At 41.0% G+C, this 26451-nt stretch overlaps 1 protein-coding gene and 1 long non-coding RNA gene across 13 annotated transcripts; one reads left to right on the top strand and one right to left on the bottom strand.

Moving 5' to 3' along the window:
• The first annotated feature begins 298 nt into the window (after window positions 1–298).
• LOC122868226 (transmembrane protein 150A-like) lies at window positions 299–26412 on the top strand. 6 transcript variants are annotated; one of them, XM_044180085.1, is made up of 8 exons: window positions 299–437; window positions 3080–3166; window positions 6202–6249; window positions 8567–8653; window positions 10799–10866; window positions 16296–16423; window positions 23532–23709; window positions 25151–26412. In XM_044180085.1, the coding sequence occupies exons 2-8, from the start codon at window positions 3102–3104 to the stop codon at window positions 25396–25398; spliced, it is 822 nt and encodes a 273-aa protein (XP_044036020.1). In that variant the 5' UTR covers window positions 299–437; window positions 3080–3101; the 3' UTR covers window positions 25399–26412. The 6 variants fall into 6 exon arrangements, with proteins under 6 accessions (XP_044036020.1, XP_044036023.1, XP_044036021.1 ...); XM_044180088.1 differs by lacking the exon at window positions 10799–10866 and having other exon boundaries at window positions 383–437; XM_044180086.1 differs by lacking the exons at window positions 299–437; window positions 3080–3166 and adding an exon at window positions 3918–4129.
• Window positions 368–5583, bottom strand: LOC122868242. Of its 7 annotated transcripts, none has more exons than XR_006376058.1 (3): window positions 3307–3752; window positions 1755–3150; window positions 368–499 (listed from the first exon to the last, which is right to left on the bottom strand). It is a non-coding gene; the product is annotated as an uncharacterized LOC122868242 (long non-coding RNA). The 7 variants fall into 7 exon arrangements; XR_006376054.1 differs by having other exon boundaries at window positions 444–587; XR_006376055.1 differs by lacking the exon at window positions 368–499 and adding an exon at window positions 3760–3851 and having other exon boundaries at window positions 1213–3150; window positions 3307–3628.
• Window positions 26413–26451: the final 39 nt, after the last annotated feature.

Here is a 26451-nt window from a genome sequence, read left to right as displayed (position 1 = left end):
CACAAGCTCATAAAAAAAAAGGAGAAAACGGACTTCTTTTCAAACACTAGTGAAGTGAAAAGTGGCGTCAAACCGACACAGACTGTCAAATGTGTCTTTTAAAAAAGGGGGGTAACATCTGAGTGAGTCCGGGGAGGAGTTAAAAGTTTCTGACTCCGGCAGCTCTCTCCACCTCTGGTCATAACAGCCAGGCTGCAGGCGGAGGACGGGCGGAGTGTGTGATGAATGAAAACAGGAAAACACACCGTCTCCACTTTCTCCTCATCCTGATGTGACAAATCTGCATCGCATCTGTCACGTTTTGACAATGAAATCAGTCGCAGCAGCTCAGGCAGAGGAGCTCGGAAGCGCAGCGACTTCTTGCAACTTTTCCTCGAGTTTGGAGGAGCTGAGATGAGGAGCAGAGCCGGAGGCTTTTCCCACTGAACACACGAGAGGTAGGACCGAGCATCTGAGTCCCTTCAGACCAGCTTTGCACGCAGCTTTTCCTGAAGAAGGGCTGCAGTAAAAACCGAAGGAGAGCAAAGACACAGTGACCGTCTCACAGCGACTTAAAGGTCTGCTGTGATGTCCTGAATTCAAAGTTCCTGCAGGAACACAGAGTTCAAGATGTCATTAGTCAATTGACAGAACTTTGGTGATCAATGAAATGGTCTGAATGGTTCTTACGCCTCCATTTTCAACAGTTTTTGTAGCTGAATACACAGTAGTTCTGTGTTGTTTTTATCTATAGTTTTGTTTTATGGGTGTTTATTTCTTCTGTCCTGTAATCAGTGTTGGATGGTTTAGGATGGCGGCACTGACATTTACAGGATTTTATGGATGAATAAATGTGTTTCTTTCATGTCATCCCACTGTAAATAGAATATTTTTGACAAAATAACTAATTTTAAGACGTAATTTCTGTGTTTGGTCATTTGAGATGGGGATTTGTCTTTATCTGTGACATTTAATGTACCACGTGATGAGGTTAGTTGTAACCCTAGGAATGAATGAGTCGATAAATCAATTAATAGATTGTCAGAAAATGAATCTTTTATAATCGATTAATCTTCAAAGTTATTTTCTAAGCAAAAAGTCCTGAAATTCTCTCGTTAAAGCTTCTCTGTGAGGATTTGCTGCTTTTCTTTGTCTGAAGCGATTTTAAACTGAATATCTTTGGGGTTTGGACCGTTTGGGTGAACAAAACAAGCAATTTCAAGAAGACTCCAGGACTTTTCCACCATTTTATTGACCAAGCAATCAATCGACTACACAAGAAAATAATCAGCACGTGAGCTGATAATAAAATAATTGTTAGTCGAAGCAAGATTTGACGAGACAAGTTTGATAATCAAATCAATCAAGTCATTTATAAAGTACAAATACCAAACATCAGGCAGCTTCTCAATTATGAGAATTTCATATTTTAAATTATAATTATATTATTAATTATAATATTTTTGGGTTTCTTTTTACTGTTGGCCAGATAAAATATGCAATTTTGAGACATGACTTCAGTTTTTGGTAATATCATTTTCACATTTAATGTACTAATTACATATATACACTACACATTACATGTATAGTTAACACACAGAAGGAACACCAAGGCTGGGTGACTAACAAGGTAAAGCAGGCAACTGTCCCGGGGGCCCCAAAACTCCCGGGGCCCCAAAAGTTCCTGGCTTACAGTGTGTCAACTGGTTTGTGCTTATTTTATTAAAAAAACTGACGTTCAAAGTTCATTCTTGTCCTTAAGAAAAAAATCTCACCACAAGGTCCACGTTGTAGCTGTTCTGGAGCTTTCAATCATATCCCATGATCTTCATCAGCAGCTGGAAATCGCCCAGCAGTCGTGGGATTGTAGATGTAAAGACTTCTCGTCCATGCTGGCTTGAAAGTCGAAGTTTAAAGAATTTACAAAATGTTTGAGAATATGCAACATAAAGCTAATGTACCGTCGGTAGAGCTGGAACAATGAATTGATTAGTTGATCGAAAATAAATCTGTTGTGTTTTGATAATCGATCAATTGTTCAAAAGTCATTTTTCAAGCAAAAATCCCAGACGGTCCCTAGTTTCAGCTCGTCAGTTTTGAGGACTCGCTGTTTTTCTTTGTCTTATGTGATTTGTAAATCAATAATTTTGAGGTTTTTGGACTTTAGATTGTAAAAGCCAAACCGAGACAGGCATTTTTCACTTTTTTGACATTTTATAGACTAAACAATGAATCGATTGATCAGGAAAATAACCGTCAGATTACTAGATAATGAAAATAATCAGTAGTTGCAGCCCAAACCGTCAGCCCTCCTTTATCTCGAGGCCCTGTTCATGTGTCAAAATCTCTTTTTTAAGACCTTCATTGTCTCAGTTCTGTCTTTACACGCCACATATTCCTAAACTGATGTGTTTAATTTAACGGCTTCACAGCAGACCTGGGGCCAGGTAAGATCCTGCCTCTCACATGGTAGAGAGGGGGGCAGGAACAGGGGGTTAGGAGGGGCCCGGCTGCTCCTTTCTGCCCCTGCACCCCTGGCAGGTAAATCTGGTCGTCCACAGGTTTATCTGTAAAGATCAATCAATACAATATTGGTAAACGTCTCTTGCACCCCATTGTGAGTGTATTGATCTTTTCTCATATGGTGTAACTGTATCAATACTCCTGTTCTACAGCTATTGGTTTAAACCTATTGCAGGCCTGCAACTGACTATTATTTTCATGGTTGATTAAGCTCTGGATTCATTTTTTTTTTTTTTAGTTTTCATCAATCAATCAGTTTATAAAATGTCAAAATATAACAAAAAATGCCCAAAGTAATGTCTTCTAATGTCCAGCCAACGATCCAAAACCCAAAGACATTTCATTTACAGTGATATAAAACAGAAAATGCAGCAAATCCTCACGTTTGAGAAGCTGGGACAGTAATTGTTGTGATGTCCTAAAAGTGCACGACAGAATTAGTGTAGTTCTTGTTGACCAGAGTAAACTGTAAATTGCAATCATGTCACCGTGACAAACGGGTGATTTAATGGCCTGCTCAGAGTCCAGGTCTGTGGTCCAGGTCTGTGGTGACGCTGGTGTGTGTTGATGCTTGCAGTGGAGATCTCCAGGTGGCCGTCATGTCTCTGTGGATGATCCTTCCTGTCAGCCTGCCCGTCTTCACCATCGCTGGAATATGGGTTGTGTAAGTATACATAAAATAAATAAACATCAACATCTGCTGTCTTGTAGGAACTTCTTCCACGTGTATTTTCTTAACAGTTAACAATAAGTAAACAAACTACGTAGTACAAAGTGTTGCATTAGCCTGGTTAGACGGGCTACCTATTATCCCTGCAGTGAGCACGATGACCTCGACTGGCTGTACAAAGTTCATGAATGTAAAACATCTCCTTCTTTGGACGGAGAGAGAGTAATGGCTTGCTGTTTATTCTACGATTGTGTCGGAGAAGAGTCGTCCTTGAAACTCGTCTCGGCTTGTCTGGTCCGTGTGCCCCTTTTTTCACTCACAGCAGTCACATCTGTAGCTCTTCACGTGACGGCAGCGACCAGTAGCAGCTGCTTTTATGGTGGAAATGAGCGAGCAGAGCTGCTCCTGTGAGCCTGTCACGCTGCCGGTACGAGTCAGCAGGTGGTGGCATGTGCTCTAGTGCCATTGTGGAGGAAACATAAATGGCATCTGTAACATCTGTTTTGAAGTGTAACAATAACTGTACAGAATCGAGCATAATCCAAGACTGAGTACAAGATTCAAGGGACATGTAGTTGGAAACTTACCTTAAGGGAATGGTTTGACGTAGAAAAGGTTTCAGTCGTAGTGATCTGGACACTGTTTTCAGAATCAAGACGTTTCGGCTCCCATCCGGAAGTCATTCTCAATTGAGAATGACTTCCGGATGGGAGCCGAAACGTTCCCGTCGTCTACTACGACTGAAACCTTTTCTACGATAGAACAGTCCTGGACGAATGAGGGACTATACCGTCTTATGGAATGGTTTGACATTTTGGGAAATATGCTTATTTGTGTGGATGTGAAGATCAACACCACTCTCACGTCTGTACGCTGTATATGAAGCTACACCCAGCAGCTTAGCTTAGCATAAAGACTGGAAACAGGGGGAAACAGCTAGCCTGGCTCTGTCTAAAGGTAACGAAATCCGCCTACCAGCACCTCTAAAGCTCACTAACACGTTATCTTGTTTGTTTTGGTCACTAAGCTAATCAAACCACCTGCGGGCTTCAGCTTCATACGTACATTGATTGATTTCTCATGTAAAGCGTATATATCCCAAGATGCAGGACTAAAATACAGGATATTTTGACCTCTGCTGCATCAAATTTAACCATTTAAAAGAAAGAAAAAAAAAGAAATCTGTCTCTTGCAAGTCCCCCAAATGTTTGGAAGTGCAATACTAAATTCCTGCAGTAACCCTTTAATGAAAAGTAATCAGTAGCTGCAGCCTTAGCTGTGCGTCCCTCCTCCTACACACCCTCATGTATGTCTCATGTAACTCCACTGTGTGCGTTCAAGGGCAGTAGAAAGGTCTGGGGAGTAATGAATTAATCATAAAAACAGATATACCATTGTGTAGGTCTACATCAAGAATCAGATAGTAGACTTAAACTCTCCCCTGGTGGCTCACAGTTACATTTCTCAGAACAGTTTCTAGTTATTGTTTCAGCGAATTCATTCACAGGGAATTTCGCAGAACAACTACAAACCTCAAATCTGTGGTCAAATGTTTGCTTTGCAGCACTTGTTGTTAATGAGAGACTGAGGCTATGTACACTGGGCTAAATCCCTGAATAAACCCAGCAGGCTGCACGCTAGGAAGCGCTAACACCTTCATACACTCACCTACTGCAGATGTAGGATGTTGAGATACAGTGAGACGTCAGTGCTGAAAACTTGCCTCACCTTAACGTCTTTGTTTAAGTTGATTTCCGGACTGCGTGACTGTTTCTTTATCTCCCTCTTCCTTTTATCAACTTGGCGTGAGTGGATTGACACAGTCTCCTTTTGTAAGAAGCCTTTCACACCTTCGCAAAGTGGGCGCGAGAATTTCTCACAACTGGTCACCAAAGCTTTCCCTGTCAGAGGCGAGTGTGTGATCCCCCCTCATTCTGCCAGACCTGTTGTTTTTCAGACACGTTGACACCTGTCTGCTGGTGCCTTTGAATGCTCTGTTGAATAGTTGTATCACCAAGACACATAACTGTAGCGTGTACTGGAGCTCTGGCTAGTTTGTGAAGTTTTCATAGGAACGAATGAAGGGATACGGCTGTAAAAAAGAAGGGTCCATTTTTTACATTTTAACCAAAGCCAAGTCAATGATTTAAATCAAACACTACCGAATCTATGAGTAGTTCAAACCAAAATGCTGTGATAACCTCTACCACAGTTCACTGTTTGTTCAAGTAAAAGCAAATCAATCCTTCTGACCTGAGTGTCCCCTTGTTATCAGCGATCAATAGAGGCACTCCAACCATCGCATGCCTAATTTTCAGTTTTTGTACGGTAACATTTGTCAGCAGATTGTTTTGTTGATTCCTGTGTGTATCTCATCTGTGGCACAATGTGTCTTTTGGGTGTTTTGAAAGGAACTGATAGTGTGTTGCAGTGGCTCTTGATATGTTTAAATCTCAGATAACATATTGTTGACATGCGGCTACAGTTAAAAGATGAATCAGAGATGAGAGTTTACAGCCGTGCTAGCAGCTCCTTACTTCAGCACAGAGGTTCCAGTAGATGTTGAGATATTTGTCTGGACCGGCCGACAGGCCGACACTGCCGTCCATGCATCCACGCAGCAGGTTTGAGAGGCTGAACATCTGCTGATCTGTCCTTCATCTGAACAGGACTCTCAGCCAGAGGCCTCAAATGTAATTCATAAAGTTTTTATGGCCTGGAGCCAGCAGCCTCTGTGAACATGTATGACGAAGGCAAGCGGCCTCAGTCTGTGAGAGCAACAGTACGGAAATTCACGTGAAAAAATATGTTGTACTTTTTAAAGCCGCGACTGGCGTTGGTCTTGCTGTATCTGACGGTGAAACAGAGCTTTTGTCCTGCTGTAGCTTATTTATTTTTTGTTAAACAGTAATAAACAGTAGAGTACTGACAGCCATGTTTTGAGAGTGTAGCTTTGAGCATGCTAGTTGAAACGATATCTGTTTCTTCCTGTTCAGTTCTTTGATCGAAGATTCTTCTCTCCTTTACAGATATGCGATGGCCCTGTACAACCAGCACGTCTGCCCTGTGCATAACTGGTACGGTACGCACACACACACAGACACGCACACACACACACACAGATATGCACACATGCACACACATATGCACACTGCTTTATGATGTCAGTAATGTCTGTGATGCACTTACTATTATTGATTAGGTTTAAGTACGTGTTGCCTTGGTTTTGGGTTTTGGTGCCATAAAGTTAGCATCTCTTTGACTTCACAAACACCGCAAACCTCACAATACGTCCACATGAAGTCAGATACATTTCAAACCGTTTCAGGTCACTTGAACAATAGTAAAACAGCTAAATATCTTCTTCTTCGTTGTGTTTTGCTGATATCTGGGAAGGAGGAGGACGTTTACTCTGCTGAGTCTCAGCTGGTTAAACCCCTGTCATGTGATCGATCAGCAAACTCACAATTTAGTTCTCATTTACGTATCTTTTTGTTTCTGTTGTCAGGTCAAGTATGAAACTGTTGTAGCTTATAAACGCTACCTGTTAACCAGACAAACAGTAATTGCTGCGGTGCTGCACTGTGACATCGATCAAATCCGTATGCTATGATCACAACGTCATCTGACAAAAACAGCATGAACAGGTGACAGAAAGTTGTCTTCGTAGCTTCACTGTCCCACAGCCCCCAACTGTGTCTGGGCAGGCTTAAGTCCCAGTTTTCCTGAAGCTGGTTTCCCTCGTCTACACTAAAACAGGAAGCCAGTGTTTTATATTCATTTAAGCTGGAGAAAAGCTCAGTTTCTGGGTCTGGAAAAACAGCAGCGCAGTGTGGACGGAGGGCCAGAACAGAAAGAAAAAACATGATTTTTCAAAAGTAGCGTTGAGGTATTCTCAGTTCCTGTTAATGTGCCACAAAACTGCAAAAGACTCAGTCACTGATTGTGAATAATTACTCACACGTGCTCACTGTGAAAAGTGTGAAAAGTAAAAACACCACTTTCTCAGCTGGTGTGTTTATGTAGCATTGATTCAGGAAAAGGTCATCTTTTCTCAGCCTACATAAACGAGGCCCCGCTCCCCACTTCCTGGGAAGTCTGCGGCGTGAGATGGAGAAGGATTGGAGAGATGAAGATGGGGAGTGGACATAAAGAAAATAAAGTGCTGCAGGGCAAATGTTGACATGATGGGAGAACGTGGAAAGAAAGAGTGGGAGATTTCGAGTTACAGTAAACCGAAGTTTCAGAAAAGACAAGGAATGCAAACACATTGGTTCAAATGGAAGGAGGAGAGACCCAAACTCATGTCAGGGCAGCAGCTGGATTTATCTCTGATATCAGGCGACTTCTGTGGTATGTGAAATGTAAACATGGATTTAAACCATCTGCCTGTTTCTTTAATAAAAGTACCTTCCCAGCTGGTACAGGAAACACATAAATACGCCAGCACATTAATAACAGTTTTAGTTATCACTGTCATTTTTAAAGGAGTAGTTGGTGAATTTAGGTTATTGGTCCAGTTTCCGACGCATTGACTGGTGCTGCTGTGTTTTCAGTGCAGGTAATAACATCTAAACGGCTCTCAAATTATAATATAGCCAAACATTTAAAATACGGACTCCGTATTGTTGTTCATTAAGTCTAGATGTAGTCGTTTGATACAATTCTGTTTGTACATTTCTCGAAAAGGCAAAATTATAGGCCGTTACTGGTATTGGTATAAAGATATTTGGGAGTATTTTGTTTTCAAATCAAGGTCAATGTTACTTTTATTGAAAAAAAAAGCTGGATTAAAGGAATTGATGCATTAAACACACTTAAAATAAATAATTGCTCATGTGCTATCACGCTGTTAATTGTGTGCCCTTTATTCAAAATGTTAGATCCGTTTTCATATTCGCTTTAATTAGAAATTCATCATAAAGCAGCTGCATCTCTCAGGTGTTAGTCTTGCTGATGGCAGTACTATAGAAGTGTATTCTGTGATGAAGTGATTGTTATACTATATACAGGATTTAGAGGAAACCCCTGATGCATCTTACAGCTCTGTAATCAGAACACATGCAGTTATTTAAGAGACATTTCACCTGAAAATATTTTGGGTTAATTTTCGACTGTTGTGCGAGTTGATGCTCAACTATTAACAGAGGTTTAACACATTTGCCTACTTTAGATTCATTATGCACCAGTGATGTGACTCTTAGGGGGTGAAAGATTATGTTTTTGAACTACTTTAAGACGAGTGAGTTTCAGTCTGTCCAGCTGGGCCCAAAATGGGTTTTTGAAGAAGTTTGCTTTTGAAAATCTTCGAGAACAGCTGAACCTTCAGTCTTTTATCCTTCAGTGTCTGCAGACTGAAAGTGAGTGTGTGCGTGTCCATGTGTGTGTTCACAGGCTTTATAATGAGTCATGCGAGGAGCAGCTTCCATTACAGAGGGGTCCTGTTCTGTGCTGCACCCTGGACAACATACCACTCATCAGGTCAGTGACCCCACCTCTGCAGGTATGAAGCTGCTGCCTGTTATGTAACAGTCCCAGTTATCTGGCTCCTGTGGGTGATGTTGACACTGAGTTGCCGCCATTGGTGCGGTTTCTTGAAACCACTGTGGTAAACCAATGACGAAACTGACTGAGGATCCTCTTTCCACTCTCACAATAATAAAAAATAACTTTCAAGCACAACAGAACACACGTTGTACGCGTGATGTGACCGCGGCTATCAAATCATATGAAATGGCATCTTGCCTCGCTGTGGTCATTTCTATATGCTCTGCTAAGTCAGGTTTTGTTTTTTTTAACAGTAAATAGTCGCTTTATTTCTGCTCTTTTATAAAATTCTCTTTTGTTGAAACACTGAACCCAAACAGCAAATAGCTAAACCAGAATATTTCAGTGCACATTGTGTTTTATTTGGCACGCAGTATGGCCTGTGATTAGTGAGAAAACTTAGGAAAACATGAACCTTTGTACTGGACTAGTGAGGTTCAAGGACTTTATGTGAAATATAAGACATTTAAGTCGTTGCAACAGAACATTTATCAGTCAAAACTGTTGAATATTGGGCACTAACCTGCAGCTCCTTTCCCCTTTACATCAATCTGATGGCAATTTAACATGATGGTCTCATGTCTGAATAAGCGCCCTGTTCACGTTAACGTAAAAGTCACGACGGCGATCTGATGAGGTCAGACCTAAAAACTTTTCTTTATCACTTTCAACATGACACAAATCTGACTGGAATGTCGTCAGATTAACGTAAAGGCTGCAGCAGCACAAGGATAAACTCAAAGATCACTGTAATACATGTATTTTCTCAGTAATCATCTCTTATACACAAAGAAAATAAAGTAAATGTAATAAACTAGGAAACATTGTGAAAGAGCCAATTTTAACATCTTCTCACATCAGATCAGTCTATAAAAACTATTTTACTTTCTCTGTGCGACCGAGGCAAAAGAGGTTAAAAGACCCTCGAACTCCACAGTAATGTCTTTCCCTATATTTTTACATTTTCATTCATGCCAACTGCATCAATGAAGAAATGTCCAGCGAAACGCTTTGCAGTACAGAGTGTGAGCCGCTGTAATAGGAATAAAATGAGTCCCAACTGAATGTCCTGAATGTCGGATATTATAAAACAGACAGCAGAATTCACTCTATAATAATATTAAAAGAAGAAACTGATGCTAGTGTGTGTAATGTGCGAGCGTATTTCGTGTCATTAATTAAGGCTTCAACGGCAAAATAAGTTTTAAAATCCATCAGTGATGCAGCCTGTGAGAGAACAGAAAACACTTGCTGTTATTGCTATCATAACATTTCAAATCGTTTCCCCTCCACCAGGTGCCGAACATCGCTGCAGTATCGTGGCTCTGTCGTGTCTGAATGACACAAATCTGATAGACGAAGCCAGCAATGTTTCGGATCTATGTCTGAAAAGGGCTTAATATAATTGAATGCAGAAGGTAGTTTAGTGTTTTTTCTCCACCTGGCTTTGGATAAATTGCTCTGATAGCTGGTGAGCAGCTGCAGTGCAGAGTTTGTTGTGAGATAAGCCCACACTTGCCCGACTGAGGCTCGCGGTCGGAGAGGAAGGGGGACCTCTTCACCTCGACAGGAAGAAGAGCTTTTGTTGTGTGTAGTGGATCCTTCGCCGCACTTTGAAATGTTGCCACACTGAGTCGCAAAATGTAAACAAGAAATGCTCCCCCGCATACAATAATGAACAAGGGGTTCATGCAACTACAGATTCACCCATCTTCAGCATGTCTCTCCTGTTGCTACAGTCCTCGTGTTTTAGTTTCACAACATTTTTCTTGGTGCTTTTGATCTATAGATAAATATCTCAGTGTCATTCTTTCCTCGACCACCCAGCAAGTCTGTCCTTTTTCATCTATAGACATTTTTCTCTGCTAAACTGCTGTCCAAGGGAAAATGCTGGCATGGTTTTAATGCCACAGAGTAAGAAAGCACACACATATTAGGCCGCGCTGCTTTTTCATGACTATTTTTAAGGAATTATTGCCTAACTCTGCAAAAACTTGGTTGAACTTGCACTTTAGCCCACTGAGCCTTGAGGCCAGCCCGCACTAACTACCCCTCCTCTGCTCTCTGTTTTCATTGCAGTAAATGTGGAACTCTCCCACCTGAAAGCTGCTTTTTCAGCCTCATATGCAGCACTGGATCCTTCATGGGTAAGTTTCAATACAGGTTTAGTATTGAAACTAAAACTAGTAGTAGTAAGTATTCAGTCAGATGCACTTTTAGGATTGTGTGTACAGAGAATGTAGGTCTAGTACTTTTTTTACCTTCACACACTGCTCTCGGTTGAACGGTGCTCTGTGCATCCAAAACGTTCAGGCTTGTTTTCTCAGCTGTTGTGGCTCCAGCCAAGTCTCTGCTCCCCCGAATCGACTGCCAGGTCCCGCCCCCCCAAAGGAAAAAGTTACTCTATGCCATGAATGCTGCATTTTTATGCATTCGCCCTCTGATCACGAGGGCAACTACTCTGCTCTGCTGTGTGCCAAAACTACTTTAAACCATCTATTTTGGGTGGTTTACTCCGCTTTATAAAACTTTGTCAGGCTCCTGAGAATTTACACTGCAGGAGTAAACCATAATACCAGCCTGATTTTCTGCCAGGTTTTGCAGCCAAAGTTCAGCTAAAGGTTGGGTTATGCTCGAACTAGTTTATAAGACGTGTTTATCGTTGTTCTGAACGGCCACAAGGTGAAGGTGGAGTGAAGAGCCGGCTTTCGCAGAGCGAGAGGAGGCGCTATATCGTTTAAATGCGGGTTAATATCGCACATTTTCAGACAGTCTCTCCTGGAAGACGTCGTTGGACTCGTGAAAAGTGACAGAAATCGTTGTGTTGAGAATGAAAGAACAGAACGTGGGGAGAAGTTCAAACCTCTTTAGACCATCCGACTAGCCTTTCTGAAGAAGCATACCGGCAGCTTAAATTGAACTGAAACTCCAAATGCACCCCTGTACCTCCACAATGTGCGTCCAATGGGATTCTGGCATTGATGGTGGCTACAATTTTACTGTAGAAAAGAATAGTGGAAACATTTTATGCATGAGTTATGTCACTCTACTCTCCGATACACCTGGGAAATGAGTAAAAAACATTGCAGAAAATAGAATAGAAGGCGGGATACCATGTTAGAAAATGAATATTGGGATTGTTTACATTCTGAAGTCGTCCGTAGTTTTCTAGTTAGCTGCTTTGTAGGATGATGTGCCGCTCTTCATTCTGTGCACTTACGCAAACTATTCGCTCTTAGACTGTATTATGTGACCCATCAGATTCTGTAACCTGAACAGGACTTTCGGCTGTATTGCCGCTGTTGTTATCATAGCTATCAAATTTTGATAGCTTTTAACCAAAAATTGTGACCCTGTATGTTCAGATATTAGATACAGAGTGAGTCATAGCTGTGATAAAACTTGAGCCTCTGTAGAGCACTAACGCCTCTGCTTGAAATATTTGGTCGACACTTTGCTCTTTTTCATACATTTGATCCGCTAGCGTTACAGGTCACAAATTTCGGTATTTGGAAATCACAGCTATCAAAGTTTGCGACCCGATCTCTTGAGACTGGAAGATGTCTGTTAACACACAGTGTGTGCAGCCTTTACTGAGATGTTTTGCACTCACACATTGTTCAGTTAGCCTAGATTCACACTTTTGTAAGACCAAATTTTGGCTCTTGTATTTGAACAGAAAAGGATGACATTGAAGTGGTCATTAGATAATCGCCTTTTGGTGTTTGTAATTTCTCACACAGATGTGTTTGTTTGAACAGCGACTTTTTGATGTAGTATTTCAGAGGAGCTGGGTTTGGTGTATGAATATAGTGTGAAGTGCTGCTGATCACGTAGGCTTATCTCAGCACGACACACTGCTGTCTGTAAACTTCCATCAATACAACACACGGGGAACTGACCGCTGCACAATACAGTATATACTGAGGACAAATATTACAGTTAGACATAATAGAATTTCTTTGTTGTCAGGATTTGAGGATAGCAGTAGGAAAGGAGATAAAATGATGGATGTTCTGAACCTTTTAGTAGTTCAGACATACATGGAAGTAGTTTTATAGTCACATGTTCCATTTCGCAGCTAATCATATATGATCTTGACCTGTCTAACAACTACCAGCCGGCCCTTATAAACAGATATGAAGCTTTTTCTATGTGCAGCTCAGCGATGTATTAGGTGTTATGTCAGGCTTGATGATGGAGTGTCCCATGAGCACACCGTCAAACTATAATGTTGTAATAAATGTTTAAAGCTTGGCAGGAGGGTCCTGACTGAGGTTGCATATTTGTACTCTCTTCAAACATTGAATATCTGTGACATCTCACCGGGGGAACACCTGGTTCTTTCTTTTAGTTTGTTTTTTTTAAGAAAATGCTGGAATTTGGGGACGTTTAACAAAGCCATTAACCTGTCTCAGCTCAGGGTTTTTATGTGTCTGCTATATATCTTACAACCTGGCTGTTAACACCCACTGAGCGTCCTGCCATCTTCATGACTTCACATAACCAAGACGCAGGCCGAGATTTATTATTATTATTAAAATTAGACAATACTCTCAGGAATATTTTATAATCTCATCTAATCTCAAACATTTTATAGTTCATGCAGTTTACACCTCATTACTTACTGCTGGAAGGTAATTTTGAATGGCATACAGCAGCATTAGCAAGAGCTGCGCGGTGTGGACAGGCAGTCGGGGAGACCTGCTGGTGACCCACAAGGGTCAAAGGTCAGGTCAGACAGTAAAGTCATTTGGTTCAAATGAAAGTAGGGCTGCAGCTAACAATTATTTTTATCAGCATTTTTTCATAAAACAACCTGTTTATAATTTTTTAGAACCTAAGGTGACGTCTTCAGATTGCTTATTTCGTTCATCCAACAGTCTAAAAATGAAATATAATCAGTTTGCTATCATATGTGATAAAGAAAAGCAGCAAATCCTCACATCTCAGAGGCTGGGTCCAGGAAACGTTTGGCATTTTTAGTGATGCTAGCAGCATTTGAATGGATTAATATGAAATTCAGACATTCATGTCCCCAACCGGATGAATCCTTCCGACTTTGGAGACTCTCTGACTTTTCCTCTAGCGCCACCATGAGGCTGCCATTTTTGGTTTTGAGTGAAATATAACTTTTGGATGGATTGCCATGAAATTTAGTACCTCGGTGATCCCTTAACTTTTCCTCTAGCATCAATACTTTGGTTTATGACCAAATTCCTGCAAAAAATAATGACATTCCCATCAGCCTCGTCTGTACTTTGTGTCAAGTGCTAATTAGTGCTAACATGCTAAACTAATATGGTGAACATTTCAAATATTATACCGGCTAAACATCAGCATGTTAGCATTGTCATTGTGAGCATGTTGCCATGGCTGTGGACTCTTAGTCTTATTGCTTAAAAAATTACTTAAACCATTAATTGATTATCAAAAATGTTTCTGTCGATCACCTAATCCATTACACGACTAAACATTTCAGCTCCAAATGAAAGCGACTGTGCTGGCGTGTGCGAGCTCACACTCTGGAAATTTCCCCAACATCAAAAGCGTTTCCCCCTTTTTTTTTTTTGTGCTCTCATGAACAATACTCAGTTTATGTTTGTGAGGCAGTTTGTTTAACTCGAAGGTGTGGTGTGAGTGCAGATGAGAAGATCAGACAGTCGATCCCTCGCTGTGCGGCGGCCGGTGAAACACACTGATAACCCAGAACCCAAAACAGGGAGTCTTATCGCCGCGTACACTCCATCATCAAAAACTGAACACTGTGTTTGCTGCTGGACTAACAACATGAACATCAAAACGGTCGCTCTCTGTAGTTTGCAGCGTGATGAGCACCAGATGTGAACGGCATGAGCATCAGATGGATGTGTGGGAGAGCAGCGTGGAACTGCTGTGAAGCTTTGATGGAGCAGTTTGATAAACAGACGTGAGGAATCTGCTCACACAGAGATTTATGTTTCGGATGCAACGCTGTGAACTCGCTGCTCCTTAGATGCTGCTTCACATTCTTGATATTAAAAGGAGAGTAAAGGTCTCTCCTTTTAGCACTGTTAAGTAGGTTTATTCAGGGCATTGTTAGCGTTTTATTGTATTTGTTTGCACATTAATTATAAACACACATATACAGAAATTTAAAAAAAAAACTCTGCAGGAGAGGTGAGAAGCTTACAACTTTACTATTTTGGTTCCCTCTCAGGACTCTCACCAGCGTCAGTTCCAGATGCAGCAGTTTTCAGTGAAAAAGCTGTAAAAAGCCGCTGTGCTCTACCTGCTCAGCAGCAAACAGCTGACAGACACAGTTAGAGAGCAGCTGGTGAACATAGTGGAGCGTTTAGCAGCTAAAGAGCCAAATATTTCCCTCAGGAGCTGGTGGAGACCAAACACAGAGCTAAAAGAGAGAGAATATTGGACTTACGTTCATCAGGTGACACAAACACGACTCCATATGAATGATAACGTTGCTCTGTAACTGCTGGATGTGTAAATAACCAACTGTTTGCCAACAAGGTCAACTTAAAAGGTGATAATGTGTGTGTGTACAGCTTGTTTCCGCTGCCACCAAGTGGCCAAAAAAAGAAGTTCTTGCAGGTTTAACAATAAATAATGTTGAATTTACATTTTTACCAAAGCAAGCACTGTCCTTTACCTCCTTATCTTTAGATGTTACACATTGCCAACTGTAAGTCAAAATCTAAATTGATATATAATTTTTTCCCTCCTGAAGAACATGCAGAGGTCGCGGTAGTAGTGGAGTGGAGTAGTGACTGCGTACAAGCCCAACAGGCTTCACCAGTCAGATGAAAATGGAAGCCTGTATGTAGCCTGAGCCAACGGTCCGCAAAGCATTAGCTGCTGCTTGTAAAGCTTCTTGCTGTGAGCGAACGGAAACAGTTGAAGGTGGCGTTTTATCTACTACATCTAGATTATGGCGTCTCAACTGAAACTGTGAAAGTGTGGAGGGGCAAAAGGAGGATTTTGAAAAGTAGCGCTCCTGTGCAATATACTCTTTTCAGTTTAAAATTCCCTATTTATTGATATTGATATTTATTCATACCTCTATTACTGCTGTGCAATATCCTCCGTCTCATTATAATCTTAATAAGCTACATTAAACTTGACAGTTCATGCACTATTACTTTATACCGTATTATTATCAACCGGTAAAAAGTACTTCACACTTATTTTATTTTATACTTATACCCACTTGGTACTTAACTTATTTTCTGACCTGTATTATAGCGTATTATATTTTTTGCTTAGTACTTCTATCCCTGTGTGCACTGACGTAAAGGCGAGCTGCTGTAGCAAAAGAGTTTCCCCTCGGGGATCAATAAAGTATTTCTGATTCTGATTCTGAATTACACCCTTGTGTCCAACAATCAGTACTGTAAACTAAGATGATGAATGGTGAAGTAACTCCTGAATCTAGATGTGTTTGTTTCTGGATGCAGAGTGTCACCCTGAACATCTGAAATACAGCCTGTAGAGTTGCAGTGTAGTGTTCGCAGTGTTTGGGTTATTCAGCTGTATGATGAAATATGCCGTCGTCTCTCTCCTTTCTCTCTGCCTCCAGTGATGCTGATTGGCCTGCTGCGTTATGCTCATGTGATAGAGAAGCACCAGAACTGTATTCTCAACACGGCCGGCCTCTCGACCGCGTGGATCTGCGCTGCTGGCCTCATCATGGTGGGAAACTTCCAGGTAATCACAATCTGATCAATCACCTTACAGCTTCAGGACTGAAACGTTATAGCAACACGTTCTTTGTTCTTCAGGTTAATGATGTTACTTTTAGAGCAGATTTTTTTGGACATATTGATGTTGGTACCTGTTGATAGATACTGATCATATAACAAAGTGTTAACTACTTCAGTCAGTAAAGCCTTAGATTCAAGGCTGGTTTTCAGACAATATCTCCTACAGACTTTGGTGATCCCCGGACCTTTCCTCTAGCGCCACCATGAGGTTGACATTTGTGGTTTTTAGAGAAATATCTCTACTACTGGATGAATTGTAAGAACTTTGGTGACCCCTTAACTTTTCATCTAGTGTCATCATCACGTAAAAATTTTAATTTGTCCTATACTTTGGTTTATGACCATGGATATTTTTAATAATGCAGGTCTATGGGGAAAATGCATTTTGGGCCGCAGGGGATTTTTCTGTTTTCTGCACCGCGAGTGGCCCCTGGGACAAATTGGCAGCAAGGCTGTCTTTTTTCTTACACAGAGACTTTGCACACTGTTAAGACCTTGTTGCTTAGATAAGACTTTACATGATTTATGGGTCAGTGCCATGGCAACTGACTGCAGAGGGTCTCTGTGGCCTCCATATAACATAAACAGTGTGGAGGTAACATTAGAGAGGGGCCACTAAGGAGCTCAGACCATCCTGCTTCTCTAATTAACTAACACAGATACTCTGAGCTGAAGTCTCTGGTGCAGGTCAGAGATTTGCACCCGTAAATAATCCTTACAGATGGTGAGAACACATGAAAGTTGAACAGGTAAAATAGTTCCTGCTCTCTGCATCTCTTACTGCCAGCCCTGCTGCTACGCGGACTGTATCTGTGCCGCAGCCGAAACAGGGATTAACTGATCTAATCTGTGAGAAAAGTTTTAAAAGCAGTTCGTTTCTGCGCTCACAGACACTTTTCTCACAGATTACTGGTTGCCATTGTTTTAAAAATAATAGGGGCCCATGGCAGTGTTGGTCATTTGCTCTGTCTGGCCATCTGACATCTTGACAACCAGATTGCCATAAAATTTAGAATGAAACCATTATAAATAAATTTATAATGGGAAAACTGCCATGAAACTGCCATGCTATGCAGAGGATTAACCTTCTAAACCCTCAGAAGATAAACCAATAAAACCTCACGTTTCACTTGTTTTTAGCCCCACAAAATAGAAGATAGGGGCGGGCGGTACCACAAAATTTGATTGAGATATGATTCCAAGAAACACCAGGGCCAGAATCACCAATATTGTTAATTTATTATTAAAAGTAGATGATGTACTATCATGTTTTATAGTTTAATGATTCATTAATGGGCTTCTGAATCCACTTTCATTGCCACTGATTTGCCAAACATTTCTTTTTACCGTTCTTATTATTGATGACTCAATCACATGCATGCTAAAACAGTTCAAACAAGACAGTTTTTAATGGTTCATAACAAAAAGTGTTTGTTGTGTGAATTCTTTGAACTAACAAGGTAATCACTGCACGCATGCACACAACAGCAGCAAAAGAGCAGTGAGTGCATGCACTAAGAAAGGTGTTCATGTGCCAAGAACTTATTTTATATAGTACATTGTTCGTTGTGACCATCGCTTAAGTAGTTGTTGAACATTTATATCCTCATTGGCCCATTAGGTGAGTTTAAAGGTGGAACTATACTTCCACTTCTACTCTATCTGATTATATCACGTCATTAGGAGTAATCGACTGGATTATGTCACTAAATACTACTGTGAAAGATGGATTAACCATCTTGGAAGCTGAATCTGATCAGTACTCATGTATGCGAAGCCTCTGCTGGTTGAATAACGCTCCGCTGTGTCGTGGCTGCTCTGATGTGCTTCTCCCCTGCAGTCTCTCAGCACTTTGTAGACCTGCCAAGCAAATTTCTTTTGATGCTGTGTTTGTTCTGTCTGGAGATTGTCTGGCAGCCTCCCTGTGGTAGTACGAGCTTAAAAACAAAACATTTTGGCTGCGTGTTGTGGGTGTGTGTTCCTGCCCTCGGTACAGTCAAGAGAAGTTCAGGTTCAGGAGGCGCTCTCATGATGAAGTCCCCAGTTGTTTTGAGAAGAAGCTCAGTATGAGGGTCACCTTTTGTGCTGATTTGTAACTGTACTGTTGGTTTCAAATAGCTGTTGCGATAAAAGCAGATTTACAGTAGAGAAGAAGAGTTACAGTACAGCACATGTACGCGCATGTACGCTTGTTCAGTAGATGCACAGGGACATACTGCACATGCACACACCTGCACATGCATATAATGTCATTCTGCACACATCGCTTCCCGAGTATTCATTGCCTCAGGTGCTGGTTGTGTTAAATCTGGTGCTGAACATGTGCCAACTGTGGGGTTTTGCCAGGAATGTAGTTCAACATCTGAATTTTACACTGACATGTGTTTTACGCGCAGTGGTGGAAAGAAACTAAGTACATTTACTCAAGTACTGTTATTAATAATGTACTTTACTTGAGCGTTTCTGTTTATATTAAAAGTTCTTCTTCACTGCCTTTTGCTGGCTCATTACCACCACCGGTCAATCGGTGGAATGATGTGAAACCACTGGCAGGACTGTGTATCACGTCGCTGTGTGCGTTCACAAGTCACAAACAAAACGGGGATGCACTGATCCTGTAGCGCTGCTAGTTTTTCAAAAATTCCACAGGATACCTTTAAGAACAATCTGAATGCAGGACTTTTTACATTGTGGTATTACCACCTTTACTTTTAACCTGCAGTAACTGATTTATTTGGCCACTTGGGGGCAGCGGAAACAAGTGATCGCAACAATGACATATTATCACCTTTCAAGTTAATGCGTTGAACTTTTTAGCAAACAGTTGGTTATTTACACGTCCAGCAGTTACAGAGCAACATTATCATTCATTAGGAGTCGTGTTTCTGCTCATCCGATGAATATAAGTCCAATATTCTCTCTCTTTTAGCTCTGTTTTTAGTCTCCACCAGCTCCTGAGGGAAATATCTGGCTCTTTAGCTGCTGAATGCTCCACTATTTTCACCAGCTGGTGTGTAACTGTGCCTGTCTGCTGTTTGCTGCTGAGCAGGTGGTGTACAGTGGGTTTTTACAGCTTTTTCTCTGAAAACAGCTGCCTGTTGCGGCTGAAAACGACAGGCAGCTGACAGCTGAACAACGAGCTGAAACTCACTTTGAAGCCGAGGGGAGCTGCAGGTTCAGGTGCTAATTCTCTGTATCACTACGAGCGACCCCTTTCACATTGTCGCATTGTTTTCACGCTGTCATTTACATTGTTAGCATAGAAAAAATAATTATAGCAGTTTTAAGTAAAAGATCTGAATACTTCTTCCACCACTGGACATGTGTGAGTGTGTCTGTGTGTCTGCGTGTGCGATGTAACATCCATCAGATCTGTTTTGAGATATAAGTGGTAATAATCAGGCACAGGTGTATTGTCAAAGGTCAGTGTTGTATTTGGAGGCCCTCGTGTGTGTGTGTGTGTGTGTTGTGTGTGTGTGTGTGTGTGTGTGTGAAGCTGCCGTCTCAGATTTACCCCTGCTCTGTCTGTACATGTCTGGGCCCCTTTAACTACCTTACACTGCACAGATTATCCTCAGAGTCCATCATCCAATTCACCCACTAGCGGTAAAGGGTGGTCCTCCTCTTCTCTCTGATTGGCTGCAGGGCCCTCCTCCCTGTCCGTGCTCAATCTTACATAATGAACCTCAGTGTTTGCCTCGGAGTAAACCTGGCAGGAGTCCTTGAAGGGCTGATGTACGGTGTAAACGTGCTCCACGCTGACGTAACATCTGCCGAGTGCTAAATGGCCACGCACACACGAGGGCCGTTTACATCTCAAAGTGTTGATGTTGGACTGGAGTTTCAGGAAGTCATGAATGAGACGGGCAAAGGAAGGAGACGTACCGAACCTTGGTACATAAAGTTTTCAATAAGATTTCATATTGGTCTCATTCATTAGTGATCTGTCCACATTTTTAACCCCTTAAGTATATTTTAAGGTTGGTTAAATTATCTTATTCCACACTGTGCAACCGAAGATAGACAGGAAAAGGGGGCAGTAAAGGTCCGCAGGTTGGATTTGAACCCGAGCCGCTGCAGTAAGGAGCGTGCGCTCTACCAGGTGAGCTTACAGGGTGCACTAAGGATTATTAGTTTTATTACTGATTTGATGATTTTTAGTCAGAAAACAGCTGGATGTCTTCAAATTGCCTGTTTCTGTCCGACCAACAGTCTAAAACCCAACGACATAAAATTTACAATGATGTTAAACAGAGAAAAGCAGCAAATCCTCACATTGTAGAAGAACCAGATACATTTTTGTCACTTTTGCTTGATAAATTACTTAAACGATTAATCGATTATCAAAATTGTTGCTGCTAAGTTTTCTGTGGATCTACTGATCTATTAATCGACTTAGAGTTTCAGCTCTAATTCCAACTTTTCAGTGAAATATTGAGTGAAATATTCAAACCCAAGACTCTCATATATTTAATGGCTGCCAGGGGCGGACCTTACCATTAGGCGACATAGGCAACTGCCTGGGCCCCCCAGTTAAAAGCGGCCCCTAACAGCTATACAATTATGACGATGTTGATTTATGAGTTATGTTACTAAATCATATATATCCTGCAGTAACTTACAAAATGCTCTCAAAGCGCTTCTTTTATGATCGCCAGTGTGCCAGGTAATCTTCTTTGCTGCTGCCTGTGAAACCACAAGCAGGGCCCCCAAGTCACTAAATCACACCTCTGATGGCTGCACCTTTCCCCAAGCCTGATTTAGTATTTTAAGTCAAACTGTGGGTTTAAACAAAGTTTCACTGCGCTGCATGAGTTTGTAATGACTTACCCACGGGCAGGTCAGTGGGTTTACATAACTGCGGACGTCACTTCCTTTTCTGCCACAAAAGTAAAACAGCAAATAGGCTACTACTTTTACTGTTGCTCAGAATGAGTAATAATGCTGTAACGTCTGTGTAAAAACTGCTGTAAGTGAAATAAAATTCCAAGAAAGCCACATAAAGCGTGATCAGGTATTACTGAGCAAATATAATTTTATCTTCAGTCTTTTATAGACGTTTGCTTACATTAAAATGTTGAGCATTTTGAAAAGTGTCCCCCTCACTTTTATTGTATTAAAAAATCTCTTCTTACTATCCAGCTGTGAAAATCCAGATGAGACAAAAGAGGAGGTGGTAAAAATGTTGATACGCTCATCTGAGTTGCTTTCAATTGTTGCACTGGGTTTCACCTCTCAGGCTGCATACAACACCTCTGCATGTTTTTCGGGGGGGGGGGAATCCCATTCAAACTATATTTTTACTCTCAATATAGCCCAAAAAATATGCTATAATTGAAACCCCAAATCAATTATTGAATTTTAGATAAGGCAGTTAAGGACTGTGCTTTTTTTGTAGTGAAGATGCACACACAATATTTATCTGCAGTATGAGAGTCTCTATCAACAAATACTAACGTAGTGGGTTTTTTCTCAGCATGTGTAGGATTGGTTTCACAATTTGGGGGACACACAAAAAGTTGGAAGTTAAAACAATTAAAGTACATAGATGATGAATTACATTTCTTACATTTTATATTTGCATATCAATTTAGAAATTATGAAATTTGTCACATAATGCTTTACAAATGAATGGTAGTCTAATTAAAAAACAGAAATGCTGTGTAAATTAAAATCACAGTTAATGCCACTTAAAGTCTTAAGCAGAGAGACGAAGTGTTTCCAATCGGGTTGAAAACAGACACGAGATCTGCAGTTGGATCCTCTTGACATAAGAGGTTATATGAAGGAGATTGTTGAATTTCATTGTTGTGAAGGTGGAGACATCTTTTAACTTGTGCTCTAAAATGGGTGCAGCCTCCTCACTGCAAATACTTGGCATATTCTTCCCAGTAGACATGAATGGAGAACGTTTAGGTGGTTTGTGTCGAACCAGCACACATATAAATCAAGCTTAAACAGCTGTAATGTCTCCCACAATGCACCTCTGTCATTCACTCACACGACTCCGTGTTCAGGAAGTGTCATCCTCATACCAGCTGCTGCATTTGTGTGCGCTCACAGAATACAGGAACTATTTAGAAAACTGTAAATGCGGGGAAGATGCACTTCCTCTGTCTGCGACGCTGAACCTGGATGATTAAATTACAGTAACAGCTTTCTAATCAGCTCTTCAGTTCAAACTGACACAGTGTCAGAGGTGATAATGGAGATGATCTGGTTGACTTTGTAAATTGGTATCATTACAGTTTTTTCTTCCAGCTCCTCTCTCATTTTCTATATCCCTGGTGCGGACCGTCCTGTCCTGTGACATTCGTTGTCAGATGATACTGTGTTAGGTCACGATGACCGCTGTGTATGTGTTTGTGTGTCATTTGTGTTTTTATCAGCTTTGTTGTGTCCTGACGTTCCCACAAGTAATGATGCTCAGATGTTTTTAGATTTAGACTTTTCTTTTTGCACATGTTTTTTGAGGGTGAAGAGTATTTTATCAGTACATAGATAACAAATGTTTTGTGACAGAGATCAGCGTCACAAAACCTGACCTTAGATTTAAATGTCACGAGATCACCAAAGTTATTGCAGTTAATCCTGAGGGGAGCATGAATGTGTGTACCAAATTTCACGGCAATCCATCAAATAGTTAATGAGACATTTCACACAAAAAAAAAACAACCCACAAATGTGAACCTCATGGTGGCGCTACAGGAAAAGTCAGGGAATCTCCACAGGCTAAAAACAGAAGAAACATGCAAAGGAAAAAAGACGTTAAAAATGAACTGGGGCTGACGAGGAAACAAAAGTAAAGGACACAAACCATAACAACTGAATGTGATGCCCATTCTTATGAAAGACGGTTTGTAATGTCAGTATATGAAGTAATTCTGTCTTATCCCCAAGAATACAAAGTTTAGGTGATAACCCGAAACCTTTTCTTACATTTCTGCTTACTTTCCAACATAAATAATCCTTAGCCAAACTCATACTATGCAATTTCCCTGAGGTTAAATAGTACCCAGCAAGATTTGTGTGTTTATCTGTTTATTTCTCAGGTGGATTTTGCCAAAGTCCTCCACTACGTTGGCGCCGGAGTGGCCTTCCCCTCCAGCATGCTGTTTGTGTGTCTTCAGTCGGCTCTGACCTACAGACTGGCCAAGACCCAGGAGGAGTACCGAATAGGTCACTTACGTGTGGGGATGGCCCTGCTGGCACTGATCGCCCTGGTGCTCAGTATCCTACCAGCATGAAGCAAATGCCGTGTTTCTGCTAGCATTGTCTTTTGAGCAAACGTCACGACATTTGTCTAAAATATTTAAGGCATTCTTCTCTCTTGTTTTGTGAGTTTTGAACTGTAAGATCTATTAAAATATCGCTATCACTACACCAAGAAGACATAACTACTACAAAAAGTCTCCTTTTGCTTCAAACTGTAGATAACACATACAGAGTAATTCCCTTTCAACAACTTCAGGGAACTTTGTGGAAGTGAATTGTAACATCTGCTTTCATGAATGGCATGGGAGTGCACTGGTGTGTTACGTTTGCTTGCGTGATCTTGGCTGTGAGTTTCTTGGCTGTCCACACTGTGATGCTCTATCGTCCTTGCAGCATGTGCAGAGGTTATGTGTGTAAATTGTGTTACAAGGCCCCCTGCTGGAGAAAAAACAGCCTTACATCCCTTTGCGTGAGTAGAGCATGGCCGAATCCAAATGGATTTTTTCTTTTGGACTCGGCCTTAAAGGTCTTCAGCCATACATATTGTAATGTGTCTGAAGTGCTGAATGTCGTCACGTCAAGTCTGCGAAGGCACGAGGGGATAAAATACACTTTAAGACAAGACCTCGATTACTGTGCCAAGAGCTTGACCCCATAAGCCATCTGGCATATTTTTTTGGAGCCGTTCCGAACCGAATTTACAACTAGTGTACAATAAGCAGTGGTGGAGGAAGTATTCAGAGCCTTTACTTAAGTAAAAGTACTAATAAAAGTCCTGCATTAAAAATGTTACTTAAAGTACAATTTCCTGATTATACTTACATACTTTTACTAACGTATTAAAAGTACTCAATGCAGAAAAATGGCCCCTGCGACTGTTATACTATCACACCATCACAATCTTGTTTTAACTGTCCAAACCTCAAAGTTATTAAAAATACATTCAAAATAATTAAAAGGAAAAGCAGCAAATTTTCACCTTTTGAGAAGGTGAAACCATTTCGCATGAAAAACAACTTATTATTACGATTATCAAAATAGTTTAATTTCTGTCATGGTTTCAGCTCTATTTGTATATATTGTCAGGTACTGTAGTTTAATTTATAACGAAGCGTCATATTTTATAAGCTCTTCATATGTTTTGTGTACAAAAATCTGTCAGATAAATGTAGTGTAAAAAAAGTACAATGTTTCCCTCTGAGATGTAGCAGAGCAGAAGTGTAAAGCGGCATGAAAAGAAAAGACTTAAGTAAAGTACAAGTACCTCAGTTTTGTACTTAAGTACAGTACTTGAGTAAATGGTTTCATTCTTCCAATAACACACCCATAAATGACACAAATCTGTAAGTGTGGGGATGTTTGGAGTCATGCGAGAGAGATTTTGGGGTTTTGTTTACTGACTTCTTGTCTCACTCCTGCTGTGCAGCCATTGTTCTCCTTAACCTCTGATCACCAGGTGGAGTTTTCTTTTGCCAGGAGAGCTTCGCCCTGCAGCACGCCTCCGCCATCTTTGAGTGGATCTACTGCATGCTCATCATGCTCTTCTACGGGACTTTTGCCTTCGAGTTCGGGGGCATGTCGGGGGACACCCTGATGGTCCTGTCCAGAGGAGGGGGAGTACAAAGCTTCTCCACCTCTGAACACAAGACAGAGGTGGGCGGCGGCTCCAACCACCACCAGCCTGAGAGCTTATCGGTGCTGTAACCAAACTGAAGCGTGCTTCAGCATCCCTGGAGGTCAAAGGGCAACATACATGGGCCAATCTGGAAGACCCCAACACGGAGTCTAGAGCCTGGAAGCTGCATCCTGCATATCCTCACGCTCACTATTGCACACAGCGACGGTGCCAAAGCTGTTCTGCTCAGCAGTGACCAAAGACTTTACAGACTTCACTGACTTCTATCCTGCTTTGCAAAAGTGCAGGCTACACTGCACAAACGTTGCACAATGTTGTAAGTGCCTTTCTGAACACAAAGGCCAGCAAAGAGATGCACATGTACACACACACGCACACAGTCCTCGCTGTTTGTTTTAATTCTCTTAATGAAATAATCACTCTCTGAATTCTTGGCTGAAGTTGCCTTTTATCAGATTGAACGTTCTGAAAGGGCCTCAGATGTTGCTCCTCGCCGAGCAGAAAGCAGTTTGTTTTAATGTTTAGACGTTCAGACCCAGAGCTCTGCATTGTTTTTTACTCAGGAAGTTTTGTTACATAATCAGCTTTTGCCCTTTACCCCACCAGTAAGGTGAAGTTTTCCAAAAACCTTTGACAATAGATGGAAAGTTATTGTGTAAAAGAATAATTTGTTTCTTTCAACGTAGTTTAAATGTTGTACTTTGTTAAATCATTTGTGTTTTTGCCCCAAATTATGTCTGCCCTTATGTTGGACAATTTCTTATGTTTTTCACAAGTTTATCTTGTAATTAAAGTTATGATATCCACAGAAACGTCTTTATGGCAATATGGCCCAAGTAGCTGTCTCATATTGCCCAGATAAGCTCTGTTGTATATTTTGTTGTATCTCACTTCAGCTCTTTACCAAAAAAACTTGTATCAGTGCTCTCAGTAACAGCGACAGGTTTAATGGGACCAAACCTTTCAGTAAGGAGCGATGTTGTCATGCTGTAATTTGATCATATATAGAAATACTTTTCCAAGAAAATAATGTTCAATAATGTATGCAGAGAACAAAAGAATTAAAGCAAATAGGAAAAATATATGATTTTGTGGTTTTATGCAGCTTTGAAGAAAAAAAA

This window comes from Siniperca chuatsi, linkage group LG20, assembly GCF_020085105.1.
Source record: "Siniperca chuatsi isolate FFG_IHB_CAS linkage group LG20, ASM2008510v1, whole genome shotgun sequence".
Taxonomy (NCBI): domain Eukaryota; kingdom Metazoa; phylum Chordata; class Actinopteri; order Centrarchiformes; family Sinipercidae; genus Siniperca; species Siniperca chuatsi.
Note: the sequence above shows the minus strand (reverse complement) of the source record. Positions and strands in the feature narration are given on the sequence as shown.